At 41.6% G+C, this 23,724-nt stretch overlaps 1 protein-coding gene across 1 annotated transcript in view; it reads left to right on the top strand.

Annotated features, from left to right (window-relative positions):
- usp43a (ubiquitin specific peptidase 43a) overlaps positions 1-15,914 on the top strand; it is a 75,601-nt gene extending 59,687 nt beyond the window's left edge. Inside the window, exons 12-16 of the mRNA XM_058065343.1 lie at positions 1,221-1,340; positions 2,581-2,830; positions 3,702-3,860; positions 7,086-7,247; positions 7,842-15,914. Of these exons, the coding sequence (XP_057921326.1) occupies positions 1,221-1,340; positions 2,581-2,830; positions 3,702-3,860; positions 7,086-7,247; positions 7,842-8,944 (1,794 nt within the window). The 3' untranslated portion in view covers positions 8,945-15,914. The remainder of the gene's footprint in view (positions 1-1,220; positions 1,341-2,580; positions 2,831-3,701; positions 3,861-7,085; positions 7,248-7,841) is intronic.
- The last annotated feature ends 7,810 nt before the right edge of the window (positions 15,915-23,724 follow it).

The raw sequence follows: 23,724 nt of genomic DNA, 5'->3' as shown, positions 1-23,724 counted from the left end.
TGTATAGAACAAGCATGTGTCAAATACAGTAAACCTCGGATATATCAGACTCGGATACAAATTTCCCCACTGAGGGACGAATAAAGGCATATCTTAATCTTATATCGGAAATTCGCTCACAACGGACAGATAAAAAAGAACCGATTTTTCTGTAATGCATTTCCAATAAAAATTCATTGCATATATCGGATTTTTTATAACGGATTTCGCCTATTTCGGACAAAATCTCCAGTCCCGTTCCAATGCATTTCCATTAAATTTCCCTCGCATATATCGGATGGCCGCATCGTGGCGCTCCGATTCGCCGAATCGTGACAGGCCGCTGTACGACGTCATTTGCAGCGTTTGCAGCGTTGCCTGCGCGTCCAGGTACATTGGAAACATAGTCAAGGAAGTGCCTTTTTATAACGGATAAAATCCGATTTACGCATATACCGGATATAAATCTGATATATGCGTAAAACGGACATTTTCCGGTATACGCATATAACGGATTTCGCTTATATCGGACAAAACCAGTGGGAACAATTGAATCCGATATATCCGAGGTTTACTGTATATTCTTAAACACTCAAGCAGGTGTAGGTGCCAGTCAAGTGGTTAATAAGCTATCGAAACCTATTTCTGTTTTCACCACTTGATAGTTAAGGCCATTCTATTTAACATGCTAGAATTTTGTCAAAAGTATCTTTTGAAACACGTAATGTGCAGAATAAATTGATATATAAATGTGTGTAATTAATGCGGACAAATGAGGTTATGGTTGATCAACAGTCTGCTGTAGTTCAGTCTGTGCAGGGCTTGGCGGCGGTCTTACCAGCTCTGACTCAGTGGATTGGCTCGTCACCTCCGCAAAAACATGTTCTCATCCAATTTTGCATCAACATTTGCAATAAAATTATGACACATCATTTGTTATTGCAGTGCCAGCTGTCCTCGGTTTGATTTTTTTTTTTTTTTAAACAGCTCTAACATGAAGCTTAAAATATGTAGAATGTTCTTTTAATTACAAATATCAAAGTGTATGTGGCTTTCAAGGTTGGGTGGTCTTTTATATTAGTAATAATAGCAACAGAAAACACTGACAAAATGCTGCATTTTGCGTCAAAAGGTCAGAATTTAGAGGTCATTATGTATTTCAAATGAAGGTTCTGTTATTGTGGTGTTCCATAAACGCACAATGAGGAAAAAAAAGTCTGACATTATTAACATACTTCCAGCTTGCCCCAGATGACGCCTGGAAGTGTCCCCACTGCAAGCAGCTCCAGCAGGGCATGGTAAAGATGAGCCTGTGGACACTACCCGACATACTCATCCTTCACCTGAAGCGCTTCCGACAGGTAAGCAACACACAATAGTTTGCCAGGGGTTTAAAAAACCTGAAAAATAATGTGTAATTCTAAATTATACAATGGTCAAGGACCACAAAATAAGTCCATTTAAAACCGTTGATGAAGTGATGGTGCGACTAATTCCTACTGATGTTCTGTGTAGTGGAGTATTTACTACATTTTCTGCATGAAAACAGTACATACTGTGGTACTATACCCTCTTGGGTATCACTTGTGAACAGCGTTGTACTTCAGAAAGTACAGTAAACCTCGGATATATCGGACTCGGATATATCGGAAATTCGCTCACAACGGACAGATAAAAAAGAACCGATTTTTCTGTAATGCATTTCCAATAAAAATTCATTGCATATATCGGATTTTTTATAACGGATTTCGCCTATTTCGGACAAAATCTCCAGTCCCGTTCCAATGCATTTCCATTAAATTTCCTTCGCATACATCGGATGGCCGCATCGTGGCGCTCCGATTAGCCGAATCGTGACAGGCCGCTATACGACGTCATTTGCAGCGTTTGCAGCGTTGCCTGCGCGTCCAGGTACATTGGAAACATAGTCAAGGAAGTGCCTTTTTATAACGGATAAAATCCGATTTACGCATATACCGCATAAATCCGATATATGCGTAAAACGGACATTTTCCGGTATACGCATATAACGGATTTCGCTTATATCGGACAAAACCAGTGGGAACAATTGAATCCGATATATCCGAGGTTTACTGTAATTTCATTAACAAGACTGCTGAATTTAAATTTTATCACATCACGATACATTCTAAAAAATATTGTGATACATGCTAAAGTCCATATTGTTCAACTCTAACATGTTTTACATCTTTTACATACTCATTCATTCATTTTCTACCGCTTTTCCTCACGAGGGTCGCGGGGGTGCTGGAGCCTATCCCAGCTGTCTTTGGGCGAGCTGGGATAGGACTGGTGGCCAGCCAATCACAGGGCACATATAGACAAACAACCATTCACACTCACATTCATACCTATGGACAATTTGGAGTGGCCAATTAACCTAGCATGTTTTTGGAATGTGGGAGGAAACCGGAGTACCCGGAGAAAACCCACACATGCACGGGGAGAACATGCAAACTCCACACAGAGATGGCCGAGGGTGGAATTGAACCCTGGTCTCCTAGGTGTGAGGTCTGCACGCTAACCACTAGACCGCCGTGCCGCCCTTTTACATACTATTTGATTTATTTTGAAAAACAGGTAGGCGAGCGCAGAAACAAACTCTCAACCCTGGTCCATTTCCCCCTGACTGGCTTGGACATGGCCCCCCATGTGGTGAAGAGGAGCCAGAGTATGCGCAACCTGAACAGCGGGTCCTGGATCACGTCCTGGCCTAAAGTCTCAGGGAAACATCACCCGTCCGCTGACATGACCCTCCCTCACGACTATCTGTACGACCTCTACGCCGTGTGCAATCACCATGGAGGAATGCATGGAGGACACTACACTGGTATGTACGACATAGGTTTTTTTTTTTTTTTCTAATACAATTATTAGGCAATTATCATCACTTGACATGGTCATGGTAAGCTAGGCTGAAACTTAGCAACCGACCCACAAAGACAGAAATACCTGAAGTCTGATTATTCAAAGGTTTTATAGAGCGATGAAATGAGAGCACCTTTTCATGGACTAAATGGTTGCAATTACCTTCCTGTAATTTTGAATGGGCTAAATGCACACAGAAAAATGATGTAAATGATTTAATTTTTTTATGCATCACAAAGTCATCAAGGTATTCCGGTATTGCTAATACTCCACTTAGTAAGTGGCCTTGTCAAGGTAAATTCCCCTGTTTTTGCACTTAATCTGCCCTTGTGTACTTGAAGTCCCGCTTGTGATTATTGTGGTATCTGTCGATTACCCGGAACAGACTCAGGGACAGCTTCTTTCCCAAAGCCATCACTGCAATGAAAAAGCAAAAATGAACAATAGTGCAGTTCTAAAACACACACCTCACTATTATGTAAAGTGAGCTTCAAAATATGCAATATAGGACTTATGTGCAATAAGATTCATTCATTCAAGTGAAACTCAGGTACAATATGTGCAATACTACATTTTGTTTACTGCAATTCGACATTTTGTTACTGTTTAGGTTATTGTTTTGATGTACATATACTTACATTTATTCTGAACAGCACCTGCCACTTTTATTTTTATATTCTTATTCCTTGTTTTATTTTTATTATTTTTCCTGATTTTTATTTTCATTTTCTACAAAATGCGCCGAGGATTTGCACTCAAATTTCGTTGTATGCAATACAATGACAATAAAGGCGATTCTGATTCTTCTGAACTCTGTTGTTATTCGTCACCAGCTTATTGCCGGAACTCTGTAGACGGGCTGTGGTACAGCTATGATGACAGCAGTGTGGACTTGGTCCCAGAGGAGGAAATATGTACCAGAGGGGCCTATATTCTCTTCTACCAAAGACGCAACATCATCCCTCCATGGTCGGCCAGTAGTTCCCTCAGAGGTATGCTTCCTATTCTTTCAGACTTTCTTGAGGATTGAATGCATAAGGAATCCTGTATCCTGCTATAGGAATGATTTTGTACTAAAGAAATCATAGACAAATGTAACAATATCATTAAGTTAATAGTGCGTTTAATATACTGTATGTGCATTTACGGCAGACGAGCGGTTAGCGCGAAGGCCTCACAGCTCGGAGACCCGAGTTCGATTCCACCCTCGGCCATCTCTGTGTGGAGTTAGCATGTTCTCCGGGTTTTCTCCGGATACTCCGGTTTCCTCCCACATTCCAAAAAAAACATGCTCGGTTAATTAGCGTCTCCAAATTGTCCATAGGTATGAATGTGAATGTGAATGGTTGTTTGTTTATATGTGCCCTGTGATTGGCTGGCGACCAGTCCAGGGTGTAGCCTGCCTCTCGCACAAAGACAGCTGGGATAGGCTCCAGCACCCCCCGTGACCCTAGTGAGGCTAAGCGGCAGGAAATGAATGAATGTTGTTTTGCACGGCAAACATACCATGGTTAACATATGCTTTGGTGTCATTGAAACATGGTGCAAACCACTGGTAACATTCGGAAACACAAAAGCCATAAAAGACATCTAAAAAAAAGATTAGAATCAGATTGTTTGGACAGATCAAACCATGGTCAGCTTGTATCACAATGACGTGGAAATGTGGAGAAGGAAAGGAACAGTTCAGGGTCCATGTGCCAGAAATAGCGGAGGCAGTGTATGGCCAACTGTGTAATTGTCCTGGACCTAACTGTAATATGATTACATTGTAAAAGGCAAAACAATCGATGTAATGGTGCATTATACTCTAAAACGACAGTTTGAGCCAGTGTACTAAACCTGGGTTTTCTCCAAGTACTCCGATTTCCTCCCACATTCCAAAAACATGCTAGGTTAATTGACTCCAAATTGTCCATAGGTATGAATGTGAGTGTGAATGGTTGTTTGTCTATATGTGCCCTGTGATTGGCTGGCGACCAGTCCAGGGTGTACCCCGTCTTTCGCCCGAAGACAGCTGGGATAGGCTCCAGCACCCCCCGCGACCCTCGTGAGGATAAGCGGTAGAAAATGAATGAATGTGCATTGACAGTATATCTGCCTTAAAACTATTTTAAGGCGGCATACCATCATTTGGATTAAATTTGATTCTGGCTCATGATGCAATGTGGTCCAGGACAGTTAGCACCCACCTCACCTCCACATGAGTCGTGATCATCACAGTAGGGTCATCCATGCAATCTCTTATTAGTGGTTGTTGGTTGCCTGGCTTCCTGGCTTCATTCTCCTCCGCTGTTATTTGTAAATCCATTCCCATGACAAAGAGTCTGCGATATAATGAATAAAATATAATAATTACAATAAAATGTTTTATTTATGATGACATACTGTTGTAGTTCACTATTTTTTACCGTCTATTTAACCTGTGGGCTGCGGCACAGAGCAGTGATGCTGAGCTCTGTTTCCTTTATGTGAGGCCTTTGTGTTAGGAAATGAATCCATGAATGCACCATACTGTGCAGTAGACTTGTTAATGAGATTTGCAGTGCATGGTGTTGTCCTTGACATCTCCATATAATGAAACACTCACCAAACCTGCAGAGATCTTTACTTTATATTACACAATATATATCGTGCAGTTATTAGTCATAGGTGACGACTGCAAAGCAAAATGCAACATATAATGAGTATATGAATAATTATCAAAGTGAACCCGGTATGCAAATTGCTGTTTAAAAGCAGTGGCAACAAAACAAACCTGAAATGAAATACAAATATGATCAAAATTGTGTGCGCTGACAGAACGTGTAAGTATGCTACATCACTGAGTAACAATTAAACACTGCAAAAAATAAGCAAATGTTGATCGCTTCTCAAATTAATATTTAGACTCCCATGTCAGGTTTCTGTCAGCAGGTTGAGAAGACATGTGGTATACTGTACAGCAGGGGTCTCAAAGTCAATTTACTTGGGGGCCACTGGAGCTAGGGTCTGGGTGAGACTGGGCCACATCAGGTTTTCCAAAAAAAAAAAACAAAAAAAAACGCATTTATTAAAAACAGAAAAATATACAAACTTTTTCAGTGCTTTGGTTCCGATTTTCTACAATAAAAGCGCTGATAAAACATTCCACTGTTCTCAAATATCTTTTTTTTTATTTTTCTGCACAAAATAAGATGAAAAATAAAGAAGTCAAGAATAAAGAAAATCAATCAATCAGTAATAAATAAATATAATAATAATAATAAAACAGCATATAATAAAAACTTAAGAAACCACATATGGTGGGTAGACAAATGATTTTTTTCAGATTAAAATGAACAAAGCATTATTAGAGCCCTGTAGACATGACAAAACACGACTATAGTCACATTTATACTCTTTTTATTTACAACATATTGCGCAACTGCAGGGTCTTGAGACACATGCTAACTCGCAAACTAGAGAGCTAGCGACCTAAACGGTAGCCTCCAAGTTATTTCCTTTAAACTTAAAAAAGCCAAAAACTTACCACTTCCACACGGATAGGGAGGATAACTATTAACAGTTATTTAACCTTTAACATGAACATTAATCAAACGTAATAATTTTTTCTGGGTACATGATACCATACAGCATCCATATCAAACTTGACATCAACATTAAACTTTCATATCAAGGCGGGGGCCTCAAACTGGTGTCCTGTGGGCCACATTTGGCCCGCGGGCCGCGTGTTTGAGACCGTTGCTGTACAGTCATCATTAGGTGACTTGCCTCTCAGCATTCCCACAATGACAAGCCATCTCTTAGGCCATTTACTATTGTACCTGCTGATAGCACACAGTGACCATGAAGAAGTCACTTCCTATTCCAATCTGCAGTCATCGCAGGTTGGCTACTTCATTTGTGTACCGTGAGTTGCTATGATACTGGTGCCCTTCATGTCTGGAAGGAAATCAATTTTAAACCTCTCAAAGACGCACTCTCACAATAATCCACCAGCATTTTTTTTTGTTCATGTTTATACAAAATGCTTGCAAAAGACACACTCTTGATTTATTGGATCCAGATCAATAATTGATGTGGTGCCAGCTTCAGAAATAGTTTTCTTATTTCTAACGTCCAAAACTGACGCCCCCACCTACCCAAAGTTCAGAATAATGTGCGGGATGTTCCATCTTTAAAGTACCCGTCCATAACAATAAAATAACCTCCATTGCTTCCTTGTGTCCCGTTAGGCTCTACCAGTTCTTCAATGTCAGACCACTGGTTGATCCGACTGACGGGAGACAGCAAGAGAGGCAGTATGGTGTCACGGTCCTCTACCACCTGTCCGTCTTCCGTTCCCGACTCTCCCGAGTCTCCTGTCTTCCTTGAGAATAATGCTAAACAAGAGAAAGGTGAGAAGGGAGCTACTGTATCATATTTAATGTATAGGGAGGTACTCACTGGGTCATGTCACCTATTGAGCATATTTGGGATGCTCCAGATTGATGGCATTGTTATTGACATGCCATTCCTGGCAGGAAAAAGTAGGATTTATTTGCACTTGACAATGAATTAAGGCGGCACGGCGGTCGAGTGGTTAGCGCGCAGACCTCACAGCTAGGAGACCAGGGTTCAATTCCAGCCTCGGCCATCTCTGTGTGGAGTTTGCATGTTCTCCCCGTGCATGCGTGGGTTTTCTCCGGGTACTCCGGTTTCCTCCCACATTCCAAAAAAAACATGCTAGGTTAATTAGCGACTCCAAATTGTCCATAGGTATGAATGTGAGTGTGAATGGTTGTTTGTCTATATGTGCCCTGTGATTGGCTGGCCACCAGTCCAGGGTGTACCCCACCTCTCGCCCGAAGACAGCTGGGATAGGCTCCAGCACCCCCTGCGACCCTCGTGAGGAAAAGCGGTAGAAAATGAATGAATGAATGAATGACAATGAATTAAGCAGAGGTACTTTATTGTTGTTGACACTAAAATGTTCTCCTCTCTATTCTAAGGTGGATTTGAGAGCAGACCTTTTATCAGGGGACTCCAAGGCCGCAGCGTGAGCATGAGGGCACCCAGCAAGACCAGGGACACCCTAACCAAAGTGCTCCCCATGCGTTGGTCCTTTGGATCCAGAGACCGACGAAAGCCCGATCCCGCTCCTCCGTCTGCTGAAAAGCCCACCCCTGTTGAACTGGTCCAGTACTTAGAGTCCGGCCGGCGGCCTCGCTGTACAAAAGATCCCATCGTGTCATTAATGAATGAACCCCGAAGCACAAAGGAAACGAATGGAAGCCAATCCTCAAGTGCGAAGCGGCTTAGTTGTGTGGGGAAAACGGGAGATGAGTCGCAGCCGGAGTGTAAACAAGTGCCGGAGGGCCAGAGGAGGCCATCTGATAAAAACTCCAGCTTGAGACGGAGTAAAGACAAGCAGCCAAAAGACGAGGGTGCAATCAGCGGTAGCTCGAGTAGTAACAGCAACAGTCTTATCAGAAGAAAAGAAGCCAGGAGGCAAAGCTCCTCCAACACGCAGCAGTATACTGATATCAAGCAAGGTGTTCAGACCAGCCATAGCACCTCCAGCATTCTTTATGGCACCCTGAGAAGGAGAGAGAAAGAGAACCGGACTGATCAGGAACGGCATACTGCAAATGAAGGAGGTTCGAAGTCCAAGAGCCAAGAGGGGCTTCTGTCTTTTTTTAAAGGTAACTTTCTGAGGAGGGACAAGGACTCCAGGAATTCAGGGAAGGGAGGAGACGACGACGACGACGACGACGGCGGCAGAAGGACTGTGCCCAGGCAAACGCTGTCTAACGGAGCAGCAGGAGGCGAGCGAAGAAGATCTCACGGCTCAAGTCATCAGGGTGAAGAACTGTCCAACGGGAAGGCTGGACGCAGCTCATCGGACATCAAACGCTCCCAGAGCTCGTCCAGCCTCCCGGCCAAGACCGAGCTGAGTATGCGTAGGACGGCGTCTTTGCATCGGAACGGCACATCCACACCCTCGGCACGCGGGCAGAATGCGGACAAAACACCTTACGGTACTTTACAGAGGACTCGCTACAGCACAACCTCGTTGGGACGCAAAAAGTCTGTGCCAGAGTCGAGCTTCTGACAGGGACGCCATGTCTGTCGAAAGCAATAGAGCACAATCATTGCCAGCTTTCCATAATGAAGATCAGAACGATATACTGTGATCTCGCTCTCTTGATCGATGAATGTGACTTGAAACAAGTGCCTCAGCAACTTCTATGCAGTTTGGACTCATGTGTTGGACGACAAACACAACTACCTAACAATAATAATCCACATTTGTGTCTTATAGTGACGTTTTGTTATTGCTTACAATCACGACACATTGATTGTTTCATGACAAGAATGTAACATGTCCTCCGGATCCACTCGGTGAATCATATATCCATTTATCCTGGTGTGACCTTCGACCCCATTGTGGACCCTTCCATTAGTTATCCATTTATGTGATGCACACAACATTACAAATCACTTCCGGACGTGAGTTATGAGTTATTTAAATTAGCCATTTTTCTGCCCTTGGGCAGCCATGCATTTGTTGTTGAGTACTTATCATTTCCTTTCTTTCTCTTTGTACAACCGCAAAAGAAACAACTTCGAAAAAAAAAATCACTGTTCATAAAAACACTTTCGGATGTGCGCATTTAAAGCTAGCGACACAAACCGGAAGTCATTTAAAGCACTGGCAATTGTGACCAACCAGAGCGGAGTAGGCGTGTCTGGAGGCGGACTGTGGGTATAATACATTAAAACAGACTGTTTATGCTAGAACCACGAAATCCAAAGAAATCCACTTGAATAGGCGCAGATTCTAGAAGAACGAGAAAGCTTTATGTGCTGGTTTTTGTGTGTAGCTGCTCTATAGTAGTCCACAAGTCAGTACAAATGCCTGAAGAATGAGCATAATCAGTCCGCTTTAACAAAACAGAAAACTTTTCCTTTCATTCAGTCGTGCTTAGGATGAGCACACTCTTCTCTTTGTACCACCGCAAAAACAAACACTGATTTCATAAAAAAAAAATCACTGTTCATAAAAACACTTAATTTCGGATGTGCGCATTTAAAGCTAGCGACACAAACCGGAAGTCATTTAAAGCACTGGCGATTGTGACCAACCAGAGCGGAGTAGGCGTGTCTGGAGGCAGACTGTGGGTATAATACATTAAAACAGACTGTTTATGCTAGAACCACGAAATCCAAAGAAATCCACTTGAATAGGCGCAGATTCTAGAAGAACGAGAAAGCTTTATGTGCTGGTTTTTGTGTGTAGCTGCTCTATAGTAGTCCACAAGTCAGTACAAATGCCTGAAAATGAGCATAATCAGTCCCCTTGAACAAAACAGAACACTTTTCCTTTCATTCAGTCGTGCTTAGGATGAGTACACTCTTCTCTTTGTACAACCGCAAAAACAAACACTGATTTCAAATCCATTTCTCCTACAGGAATTAATTAGATACATAGAAGTACAGTAGAACCTTGGTTTTCAGCCTTAACCCTTTGCAATGAAAACCAAATACATTTTTCTCATGAGAAATAATCTTATAATGTACACTAGCTTCGTTCTTTGCTATTACTTCTTTCTTGATCAAAGCTCTGAAACTTTGTGTTCATTGCTCAGAGTGCGTTCTATGAACCAAAGTACCACACACTCACATAATCAAGATGGACTCCCTGGCTGGAATCTGTCTATAGTGTCCCATCTCCAAATGAAACACAGATACTGAGGCACCAACGTGTGGATGCTTTGTTTGGGTACTCGACTAGTTTGTCAGGCGCATGGCAACCAAGACAACCAAGCATGAAAACCAAGACACATTTATGGAAGTCATTTTTGTGGGAAACGCGGTGTACAGAAACCAAGGTTCTAACTGTCCAATGGTCGCCATCATGAAACTTTATTCACCGTACAGCCAATTTGAAGTAACTTTTGAACATTTACCACTCGTACACAAGTATCAAATAAGGTTTACCCTGTGATAATAATACATGAAAATAATATACCAGATCCATATTCTGTGCTGCTTTCACTTTCAAAAGTTGTTCTCGACATTGCTGTTGTAAGCACACAATGTAACACAGCAACTGCCTTCAGAGCTTCTTTATTTCTCACTCATTGCCGCAAAAATGTGTCAAAATATTATCTGTTTTGGATGCTATGAAACATTTGCTTGCTTTCATTTCCTTCGACCAAGAAACTAATAATTGGAAAAAGTTGCATGTTTTGTTCGCCAGTGAATTACTTTTTTTTTCAGTGTTTCCCGTTTTCACATATTGAATGCTATCAGTCATTACCATTCTTTTCATCATAATTAGAGCATAGAAACCCTGTTTATGATTTTCTGAGTACTGTTGTAAACAGCAGATCCCTGTTGACATGAATTAACAACTTCACATCTTATACTGCAAGGACTTCAGACGGCCGCTCGCAAGTTAACAAGCAAGCAAGCTAATCAGTTAGCCTCAAATTTACAGTATTTGTTAAAATTAAAAAGGGGACACAAGGTGGCCGAGTGGTTAGCATGTTTGCCACACAGTCAGGAGATCAGGAAGACCTGGGTTTGAATCTCTGTGTGGTGTTTGCATGTTCTTCCCGTGCGTGTGTGGGTTTTCTCCGGGGACTCCATAATCGGCGACTCCAAATTGTCCGTAGGTATGAATGTGAGTGTGAACAGTTGTTTGTCTATATGTGTGCTGTCTCTCACCCAAAGTCAGCTGGGATAGGTTCCAGCATCCTCCCGTCACCCTAATGAGGACAAGTGCCGTAGAAAATGGATGGATGGAGACTTAACAAAATTACCACATCCACATGGAATGAGAGGAGAACTTTATTCACTCTCTGATGTCAGGCATGCCAAGGCTGACTCCATGACTTCATGCGGTGTTAAGGTAATGTCATGTAAGGTAATGTCTCATCATTTTTTTACTAACATGACTAATATTATGCCTAATAGACCATAGTCTACCAACAACAACAATCTGAAATTCTGAAAAATCACATTATTGCTGTGAAATATGAGAAAAGTTGTTTTAAATTTTGTAACATGTTATAAGAAAAAAAAATACATTCGTGAATTAAGCTGTAAAGACAAAAAAAGCAATTTTAAGAGAGAATAGTAATATGAGAAAAATTAAATTTTCACAAGGGCGGTGCAGACAGCAACATAAGTGAGGTAAATGTAACAAAAAGCACGTCTACATGATGGATATCAAAAGAGATAGTAAAAGATGAACAAAAACGGGAAACAACAAAAATATACAAAATAAAGACAAGGATCATGACTAGTGGAGACTGGTGGAGATTTGTACTTTTTATTATTATTATGTAACTAAAAACACAAGATTTTGACAGTAGAAACTGTTCATATAAACACTTAATTTCAAATGTGCGCATTTAAAGCTAGCGACACAAACCGGAAGTCCTTTTAAAGCACTGGCGATTGTGACCAACCAGAGCGGAGTAGGCGTGTCTGGAGGCGGACTGTGGGTATAACACATTAAAACAGACCGTTTTTGCTAGAACCACGAAATCCAAAATAATCCAGTTGAATAGTCGCAGATTCTAGAAGAACTTGAAAGCTTTATGTGCGGGTTATTGTGTGTAGCTGCTCTATAGTAGTACACAAGTCAATACAAATGCCCGAAAAATGAGCATAATCAGTCCCCTTGAACAAAAAAGATGACTTTTCAAATAAAAGTGAGGTGTAAACAGGCTCACTGAGTATAGGGCATTACTGTTGCATCAACAAACTATGTTTATGGGCAGGACAATCACGCCTTTGCATGACAAAAATATGTCCTTTATTAAGGGTATTATGGGTATTATCTCTTTGTCATGAAATGAGGTGGACTGGACTGAATCAGTACTGCATTAGCTGTGTTTTTGCGTAGTCATAAAAACATAAAATTGTGTTTGTAAAAGGAAATAAACATTGAGATTAACCCCAGTTGAACTGGGCGCTGTGGTCTGCCAAGGGATGTGGATTTGATTGGTTTGACACTAGTTGCTATTTTAGGCGAGAACATTCTCTCTCTGGGCCTCTGGGTGATATGAGGTTTAGCAACACAGAGGCCATTAGTGTCCAAAGCAACAGCACTGACGCCGTCGGGAATAACAGCTATGGGGACCGATGGTGGGGGCAGAGCTGGGGGCGCTTTGGTTGGTGGAGGGAGATGGAGTTGTTTCTTTTGGATGATGCAGTCCTCGGGAGTGAGGGGAACTATTTTAGTCCTTGATTTCATCAAGCTTTTCAAGGTGAAGGTGAGGGATTTCTGAATTTGGGGTTCTGGAGGTGCTTGTCTGGTTGCTTTGTCAAGTCAAGTTTATTTATATAGCCCTTAATCACAAAAGAGCCTCAAAGGGCTTAACAAGCAGGCAACAGTAGATGATAGACAATAGACAACAAACGACAAATGACATCCCCTGATCTGAACCCCCATCAGGGCAAGGAAAAACTCAAAAGAGAAAGGGAGAGAGAAAGAGCGGCAGTCAAAACAGGCAGGGAATAGTTTTAACTAAACGCTAAAGTATAGAAATGAGTCTTAAGTCGGGACTTGAACATTTCTACTGAGGTAGCAGCTCTAATATTAACAGGTAGAGCATTCCACAACGTTGGGGCCCGAATGGAAAAGGCTCTAGAGCCCGCATACTTCTTTCTGGCTCTCGGGATAGTCAAAAGACCGGCGTGTTGTGAGCGTAGGTTTCTAGACGGAGCATAGGGTACAATTAGGTCAACCAGATAAAAAGGTGCCAACCCGTGTAATATTTTGTAAACCAGAAGCAGTACCTTAAAGTCACATCTTAAATGAACTGGGAGCCAGTGCAGGTTGGCTAGTATTGGAGAAATATGGTCACACTTGCGTGTCCTTGTAAGAAGTCGCGCTGCAGCATTTTGTACTAACTGCAAGCTTTTGAGACTCGCCATTGGAAGACCAGAAAGCAGTACATTACAGTAGTCAAGGCGAGACGTGACAAATGCATGGACTAGGGTCTCTGCATCAGAGGTGAATAGAATAGGTCGTATCTTCGCAATATTGCGAAGATGAAAAAATGCTGTTTTAGTAACATTCTTAATGTGCTTATGAAAGGATAGAGTCGGGTCCAATATCACACCCAGATTTTTCAGAGTCACTTTGGGAAATTATGCTATTATCAAAACTCAGAGTGGTGTCCTTAAACAGGCGGCTCTGTTTAGCAGGGCCGGTGATCAACATCTCAGTTTTATCAGGGTTCAAGAGTAAAAAGTTACAGGACATCCAATGTTTAATATCAATGAGACAAGCCTCCAAATTAGAGCAGTCCTGCGGGTCAGTTAACTTTAGTGGGACATATAGCTGAGTGTCATCAGCATAAGAGTGAAAGCTAATCTTATGTTTGCGAATGATGTCGCCAAGCGGCAACATGTAAATGTTAAACAAAAGAGGGCCGAGCTTTGGATGAATCCTTTGCTCAGGATCTGGTCCAGGCCTATTCTGGTAACCCGTCGGTCATCCCAGTCCACCTCTGTTCCAATGCGGGCCAGACTACAGATAGTCATGTGTTCAACTCCAGAAGGCGGCTCATATTTGGGAGAAGTTCACTGATTGCCAACCATGGTCCTCACCAGGGTTGCTGGTATGCTGGAACCAAACTGTCTTTTCGGGCAAGAGGCGGGGTTCACACCCTGGACTGGTTTCTACTTTTAAGACTTTCAAAGTTCTTTAAGACGGTTCAGACGATTGCGTTCTCACATCCACTCCACCCGCATTCACAATCAGCTTTTTCACCCCTTGTTCAAATCCAACATTTTGACTTGCCGTCAACTTGGTCCATTATAACTGTCTTTACAGAACAGACTCGGTATCATTTAGGTTGTTTTTTCACCCTTTCCTTTGGCGGTAAATGTAGACTTCACCGGATTCCACTTGGAGTGTTTCATGAAGTTTTTTTTCATTTTCCAAGGCAAAAATCCTTGCTTTTAGTGGACAGATTTTTTTGCCGATATATCCATCAGCATTCATACAGACTTTGTTTGGATTATAAAAATGTTTTGAATGGTCTTGGTTCACTGATAAGACTTATAATAAGACTACCAAAAGTAGAATGTTTTTAAACTGAATAAAGCAGTAGGCATTCAGAAGCTAGCATAGACACAAATAAAAATGCTATAATTAATAAATGTAATTATTTTTAATATTTTTTGTTGTACTTATTATGATTTATGAATTATATTATATCATAAAATAAACTCATAAAAAATCTATATGGTGGGAAAAAATAATACATCAGTGATGATCCTGCATAAGTACATATGTGGTGTGTTTAACAAAGAAGCTAAGACATCTAGTCAAAGATCATCTATATTACCGTGGGGTTGCTTTCTGCACTTTGGGGTTGAATAAAATGATTAAAACATCAAGAAGAGCTGTTAATTCAGATTTTTTTTGTTGACTTAAATGGCACAAATCCTCGAGTACTTCAATTTTTACGTGTAGTATACTGTATGTGTGCGTCTGTATGACACTTTTACAGTTTGTGTTGCTTCTTTCTGTAAGAATGGTGGACTCTCTTGGATGGATGTTGTGTCTTTTACATTTTCCTTGACTGCATGATGATACATAGCTTTATTTTTAAATACCATAAATAAAATACATGTATATTTATGACTCTCGTGACCACTTCCATCTTTCTACTTGAGTTGAATTGGGTTCGCATGGGTTACGGACGCAACATTAGCCTGTGTTAGGCATTATTGTGTTGGGCTACAATTCCCACAAGCCACAAGGTGTCGGACACCTGTTTCGGATGAGCTGCACTTCACTACAGGCGCCTTTTGCAAGTATCCCCAGCCTAGCAGAGGCTAACACTGGACTACAACTAAAACTACATCTAAAACCAGGGTCTGGTTTGCTCCAAGCACCATTTTTGGCTACCCCGACCTTTGGAGTGACAATGGCAATGATAACCTGCATTAGGTACACTTGCACAGTAGCACAAGAGCGGCATCAAGCATGCTAAAATATTATTCATTCATTCATTTTCTACCGCTTTTCCCCACGAGGGGGTGCTGGAGCCCATCCCAGACGTCTTTGGGCGAGAGGTGGGGCCGCCATCCAACCACAGGGCACACACAGACAAACAACCATTCACACTCACATTCATACCTATGGATAATTTGGAGTGGCCAATTAACCTAGCATGTTTTTGGAATGTGGGAGGAAACCGGAGTACCCGGAGAAAACCCACACATGCACGGGGAGAACATGCAAACTCCACACAGAGATGGCAGAGGGTGGAATTGAACCCTGGTCTCCTAGCTGTGAGGTCTGCGCGCTGACCGCTCGACCGCCGTGCCGCCCCGCTGAAATATTACACCCTTCTTAATATGTTGCAGTATGCACCTTGCAATCTTAAACTTGTTTCATAACGTACACACCGCAGGCACGGTCGTGCATCAGTCAATGACGGTGTTGCAGTTTTTTGTCTGTTTGCTTCGGGTGTTTTGGCTGTCCATTGGAAAACTGCTTGTAGTACTGAAGTGCTTTTGAGAAAAATACATATCTTCAACCTCACATCTTAGCACAGTTTGTACATTGACCCAGGTTTGATTGCTTGGCTGATTAAATTTGCCCTAAATGATTTGGCTCGCAGGGTGGTGAAGAAGATAATAATGTTTCTCTTGTATATTACCCACTTTTGTCCTCTTTCTTTAGTTGTTCATTAAATGCATGTCATACAGCCTCTGTGAAGGTTGTCGCACTGTAAACACAGTGTCTTTTGTTGGATAAGTCCTTGAATGTGTACAATGGACCATGGATTTCAGATACAATGAATGACATCTCCAGACTTAATGTGTCTCTTTTTTGATGTTCCTTGTGTCTCCACCAATCACCTTCCTTCGTGGCTGAAAACAAATCTTCTTGATTGTTGATTTCATCTTGGATATGAAATGTCTGGTTTTCTTGAGTGGCTCTGATATGAACTGATATGAACTGTAATTGCATCCGATGGGAAGCCTTCTGTTTTGCACAGCAAGAAGCTAAAAGAAGTTTATGTATTAATATCTACAAATCCATATGATGTCCAATCTGTCATATTCTGTGTTGTTGCTCTGCTGCCGTCTGTCTGCCTTTTTTCACACCTGCAGCCAATTAGTCCCTTTTTTTTTCTTACGCTGTTTGATGACACGGCTGCACGGTGGTCGAGTGGTTAGAGCGCAGACCTCACAGCTAGGAGACCCGGGTTCAATTCCACCCTCTGTGTGGAGTTTGCATGTTCTCCCCGTGCATGCGTGGGTTTTCTCCGGGTACTCCGGTTTCCTCCCACATTCCAAAAACATGCTAGGTTAATTAGCGACTCCAAATTGTCCATAGGTATGAATGTGAGTGTGAATGGTTGTTTGTCTATATGTGCCCTGTGATTGGCTGGCGACCAGTCCAGGGTGTCCCCCACCTCTCAGCTGGGATAGGCTCCAGCCCCCCCTCCCGTGAGCCTTGTGAGGATAAGCGGTAGAAAATGAATGAATGAATGTTTGATGGCAGCTACTCGTTGCCAGATTGTTCCTTATGCTTTTTGCTTCTTGCTTGTGTTTCTTGCTGGTTGGTGAGTATTTACCTGCTTGACTAGAACATATATTTATTTGTTCTACAGAGATCAATGTAGTTATAACATGGGTTGAATTATTGAACTAGTGTTTATTGGACTACATTTTAAAATGAATACATTCTATACAATATACATTGTATAGATTGGTCGAGATGTCTTTTACTTTTTGAGCGAATACACTGACAGTTTTATATTCATTCTTATATTATTTTCACGTTCAGTTAAGAAGTCAATTTTCAGGCCAACAACTTCTACCATTTCAGTAATCTAACCATGAATGTAGCACTCAAGATTGCTTGTGTATTGACTTGTCTGTGTCCATTTGTAGTACTTCATTATGGAGGAAGATTCCCTAATAATTGTCCTCCTCTGTGCAATTGCTATGATTGCAGTTCCTTGTCTATTGTAATCCTACAATGTTCTCCAAGGTTTTTTGTGTGATACGCCCTGTGTTCAATTATGTCATTAAGCTGAATTGTCGTCACCGTGATAGTGCACAGTTGTTTAAACAGCTTTGTGCTGCCAGGGCTGAGGCGAGACGGCAATGGGTGATAATGACTACCTTTCACCCAAGAAACTGGCAACAAGAATTTAAATAGACTTCACCACAGACTCGGGAGATGGACAGCTTGATTCCTATGTTTGCAACGGTTTGTTTTTTACAGAAAACTGACAAAGTATTATGACTTAGTAGAATGGCAGGGGTATGCTGGAGCCTACCCCCCGGTGTACACCGTGGACTGGCTGACTTTGTAAACCGTAATGACTGAAATAAAAGTATACGTTCCACTTGGAGGTGTATTGCAACGGCACTGACATCAACGCAGCTCTTATCTATTAGCTTTGTGCTTTCGTTGCCAGACTTTTCATAAGATTATCTCTCATTTTCTTTGGAAGTGTGCCATGCCTTTAAGTGGATTTGCCACCTTTTTGATGGGGAGCTCGTTGTTAAGGTCAAAGCCGCGCATTTCTTGGAACTGTCAAAGAGAATTGAGAGTGAAGAGGAGACTCTACAGCTGAGATAGCGACCCGAGTGTGGAGGAGAGTCTGACAGGACTCGCAAGAATTCACCCACAAACGGACCTGGATTTATTTGTCTGTGTGAACTGTGATGGAAAAATGTATATTTCACAGGTATAACATAGGTTACACATTGTGTGAATTACTTTAAGGCCTTTTGTAGAGCTTCAACATTTGCATCCAAGCACATCCTGCTGTCCCTTCAAGGATGGTGGCACAGCAGGAGGCTATCTGTAACCTGGGGTTAGGGGCAGTGTCGGAGGAGGTCATTCTTTGATCAAAGCTCTACCTTCATGGGACAGGGGACATCAAGAGGTCCCACCAAATGGTTGACCCTAGGAGGTTCTCTCGCATGGGTGTGACAAACCGTGCCAGAAGAATGGGTGTGAAGGCTAACCCCCATACATGAGGATGGCATCGGGGGAGTGACAAGAATGTCTCTTTTCTATTACTAATGTAATTCATTTGCATGCTATGGAGTATAAAAGTTCCCGCCAAGAGGCCACTCTTTGCCAGACACCTACAGACCGCCATGCATACTGTGTGTTGTTTGACCCCTTTGTTTTGCAAAGGTAATAAAAACTGCCAGAGCTATGTATTTATTTCAGGCATTCTTTATCCTACTTAGGATGATAGAATTTTTTTTCCACAACAGAACACAAACCGAAAACAAACCAACTGTAAGTCACTCTGAATGTTCATTCATTCATTTTCTACCGCTTGTCCTCACGAGGGTCACGGGGGTGCTGGAGCCTATCCTAGCTGTCTTTACGGGGTATACCCTGGTCGCCAGCCAATCACAGGGCACATATAGACAAACAACCATTCACACTCACATTCATATCTATGGACAATTTGGAGTGGCTAATTAACCTAGCATGTTTTTGGAATGTGGGAGGAAACCGGAGTACCCGGAGAAAACATGAGAGAGAACATGCAAACTCCACACAGAGATGGTCGAGAGTGGAATCGAACTCGGGTCCCTTAGCTGTGAGGTCAGCGCGCTAACCACTCGAACTTATTTAGATTATTCATTCATTCATTTTCTACCGCTTTTTTCCTCACGAGGGTCACAGGGGTGCTGGAGCCTATCCTAGCTGTCTTTACGGGGTATACCCTGGTCACCAGCCAATCACAGGGCACATATAGACAAACAACCATTCACACTCACATTCATACCTATGGACAATTTGGAGTCGCTAATTAACCTAGCATGTTTTTGTTCATGAGAGAGAACATGCAAACTCCACACAGAGATCTCTTGGGGTCTCTTCGCTGTGAGGTCAGCGGGCTAACCACTCGAACTTATTTAGTTTACTTATATTATCATTTTTTGAGTTTTTTACTATAAAAAGAGGTAATTAAAGGGTTGGAGTGGTAGGGAAGGAATCAAGAGAGAGCCACACTCTCATCAAACAAAGCTTTTTTTTCCACGATTTGTGTTATCATCCACACCACAGATATTTGGTACTAAAAACAAAAGTTTTCAAAACCTAAAGTGTGAATTTGGAAAAAAATTGTGTGTTTGGCCTAGCTGACCTAGCTGTGTTTACATCAGAAACAATATGGATGCCCTCAGAACATAAACAGAGAGGGTCATAGAAATACCCTGCTAAGTGTGGACAAGGCCTCAGTCGGTCAACAGCAGGACCGACCAATCGCCAGCAGCCTCCAGTCAGATTAAGGCCTTATAAAAACAACACGAGGAGCAAAGGTGAAAGGCAATAAAAATGCCCATAGCAGCTCTATTAGATACTGTAAGGCAGGGGTCTCAAACTCAATTACCTTGGGGGCCACTGGAGCTAGGGTCTGGGTGAGACTGGGCCACATCGGGTTTTCCAAAAAAAAAAAACGCATTTCTTAAAAACAGAAAAATATACAAACTTTTTCAGTGCTTTGGTTCCGATTTTCTACAATAAAAGCTCTGATAAAACATTCCACTGTTCTCAAATATCTTAATTTTTATTTTTCTGCACAAAATAAGATGAAAAATAAATAAACAAATCAAGAATAAAGAAAATCAATCAATCAGTAATAAATAAATATAATAATAATAATAAAACAGCAAATAATAAACACTTAAGAAACCACATATAGTTGGTGGGTAGACAAATTATTTTTTTCAGATTAAAATGAACAAAGCATTATTAGAGCCCTGTAGACATAACAAAACACGACTATAGTCACATTTTTACTCTTTTTATTTACAACATATTGCGCAACTGCAGGGTCTTGAGACACATGCTAACTCGCAAACTAGAGAGCTAGCGACCTAAACGGTAGCCTTCAAGTTATTTCCTTTAAACTTAAATAGCCAAAAACTTACCACTTCCACACGGATAGGGAGGATAACTATTAACAGTTATTTAACCTTGAACATGAACATTAATCAAACGTAATAATTTTTTCTGGGTACATGATACCATACAGCATCCATATCAAACTTGTGCGGGCCGCACTAACATTAAACTTTCATATCAAGGAGGGGGCCTCAAACTAGTGTCCTGCGGGCCACATTTGGCCCGCGGGCCGCGTGTTTGAGACCCCTGCTGTAAGGTAACTCATCCTCACTCTTGCGATGGCTTTAAACTAGTTAGTTTAGACTAATATCACTGTCCCCACAGTCCAAACCGGGATCAAACATCCTTTTGTCGTCCATTCCCCTTATGTCTTGTCACTGTCTATGCTGGCTATGTCAACAACCGCCTACGTGGACATCATTCAAAAGGACATTGACATAAGCAGGTTCAGCAGTACACCTCAGAAAGCAAGCAAAATGAAAGAAACAAACAAACGGTGAAAGCCAGTCCAGTAATTTCAGCCAGTACAGCACCCTACATTTCTTGCACACTGAGCCAAACTCTTCTTTGAAATAAACATCACATCTGCCAAAAATAAAAATAAAAAATCCAGAACCAGCCAGTCCACCTTTCACATCTATCTTTCACCAGCTGCCCTATTTGTCTGAAAATGGGTCCATAGACTGTAGAATTGGGCAACAATCCAAAGGTCTAAAGTGTAGTCCAAAACAGTATCCTTGTTTTCCTGCAGTTTTTATGACCAAAGACAAAAAAAACAGTCCATCCCAGCCAGCATCTTGTACATCACAGGAATGACAATGTGCTCTATTGATCTGCATCCCGCTATGCTGACCAAAATTGGACAGATGGACAACCATTCATTTATTTATTGCCGCGCTTTACAATGTTAAACTGTGCAAATCGGAAATTGAGGCCAGTCACTAGGACCAAGGACAGAGACGCAAACGAACGATCAAGTTGAAGTCTTTCCTTAAGACCACCCACCATTAGCTCCACTGGTATTTTTATTTCAATTTTTAACGTGTGATTGGCTGGAGGAGAAGGAGATTGGTGGTGTGTGTGCTTGCAAACATTAATTCATTCATTCATTTTCTACTGATTTTCCTCACGAGGGTCGCGGGGGTGCTGGAGCCTATCCCAGCTGTCTTTTGGACTGGTCGCCAGCCAATCACAGGGCACATATAGACACTCACATTCATACCTATGGACAATTTGGAGTCGCCAATTAACCTAGCATGTTTTTGGAATGTGGGAGGAAACCGGCGTACCCGGAGAAAACCGAGGAGAACATGCAAACTCCACACAGAGATGGCCGAGGGTGGAATTGAACCCTGGTCTCCTAGCTGTGAGGTCTGGCGCTAACCACTCGACCGCCGTGCTGCCCTGCTCGCAAACATGTTGTGGATAAACTATCCAATATAGTATACTTGGCTGCATGGCGACCGAGTGGTTAGCATGCAGGCCTCAGAGCGAGGATACCCGAATTCAATTCCACCCTCGGCCACCTCTGTGTGGAGTTTGCATGTTCTCCCCGTGCATGCGTGGGTTTTCTCCGGGTACTCCGGTTTCCTCCCACATTCCAAAAACATGCTAGGTTAATTGGCGACTCCAAATTGTCCATAGGTATGAATGTGAGTGTGAATGGTTGTTTGTCTATATGTGCCCTGTGATTGGCTGGCGACCAGTCCAGGGTGTACCCCACCTCTCGCCTGAAGACAGCTGGGATAGGCTCCAGCACCCTCGTAACCCTTGTGAGGATAAGCGGTAGAAAATGAATGAATGAAAATAGTCTACTATCCTGATTAATTGATACTTGCTTGGATTAACTATGGATTAATCATAGATTTTCACCAAAAGATGCCACACATTTTAGATCTACAAGCTTAAAACTCACATGTTGTAATGTGGCGTGGTTAGTAGATCCATGTAGCTCTGCCAAATTCACATTTATTGGTTTTATATATTTTTTTCAGTCAGTATTTATGTTTATGGCTAATTGTGCTTTTAACAGTTTCACATAATCCATCCATCCCTCAATAGAAATAGAAACGTGTATAAGAATTCCTATGTCGCACTGCTGGATCCTGTTCTAAGTGGAGCTTCAAAGTACAAAAATAAGAAATGGAAGGAATGGAATGTTTTGATTAAGTAATTTATTGCAAACAAGCATTAAAGTGGAGGCTGTTCATTAGCCGATCAAACATTAAAGACTACATCTTTTAAAAGTCGAAATGTGGATTCAGCATCCCATTATTCAAGGCTTCAGAACGTAGAGGGATAGTGTTGTGTACAGTGGTCTTATTTTGGGCTTGTGTGTTTGTACGTACATTAATGGCACAGTATATTTAGATTAGAATGGACCGGTCTTGACCAAAAAGTCCAGGGCCAAAATATTGTCCCGGTCCACACGCTTATCAACAGCCATTACCACCCATTAAATGTACAGCTTAGTCACAGTCAGGACAAAATTGTACCTTTTTTTTTTAAAATGAAAAGGATTGTAACAGCAAAATGTGACCCAATATGTATTCCACTGAAAGCAATTTTTTGGGCTTTTTTTTGTTGTTGTTAATTACATTGATTTTCACGTTGACACTTTTCATTCGTAGACATAGCAGTCAATGTGTAATTCAAGCTATTATCTTTAGCTGGCACTCTGCAAAACAACAGTCATGAACAAATACATATAATAAGACAACATAGCACTTTACTTCTGCAGTTTGGCAACAAAGACATCAAGAGTTTTGCAGCTTTGCATTGGTGCAACATTAAATCACATAACAATATCTATAAAGTCAAAAATATTACATTTTTGTGATCAAAGGATAAAGACACATTTTCCAAAAGTCAAATATGAACCGTAATGCAAGAAAGTAGTAGTCGGTGCCAAATGCACAAACTCCATATCACAAATGATTGAAAAATGATTCAATAATAAG

This window comes from Doryrhamphus excisus, chromosome 1 (assembly GCF_030265055.1).
Source record: "Doryrhamphus excisus isolate RoL2022-K1 chromosome 1, RoL_Dexc_1.0, whole genome shotgun sequence".
Lineage (NCBI taxonomy): Eukaryota > Metazoa > Chordata > Actinopteri > Syngnathiformes > Syngnathidae > Doryrhamphus > Doryrhamphus excisus.
This window is presented reverse-complemented; position numbering and strand designations above follow the sequence as displayed.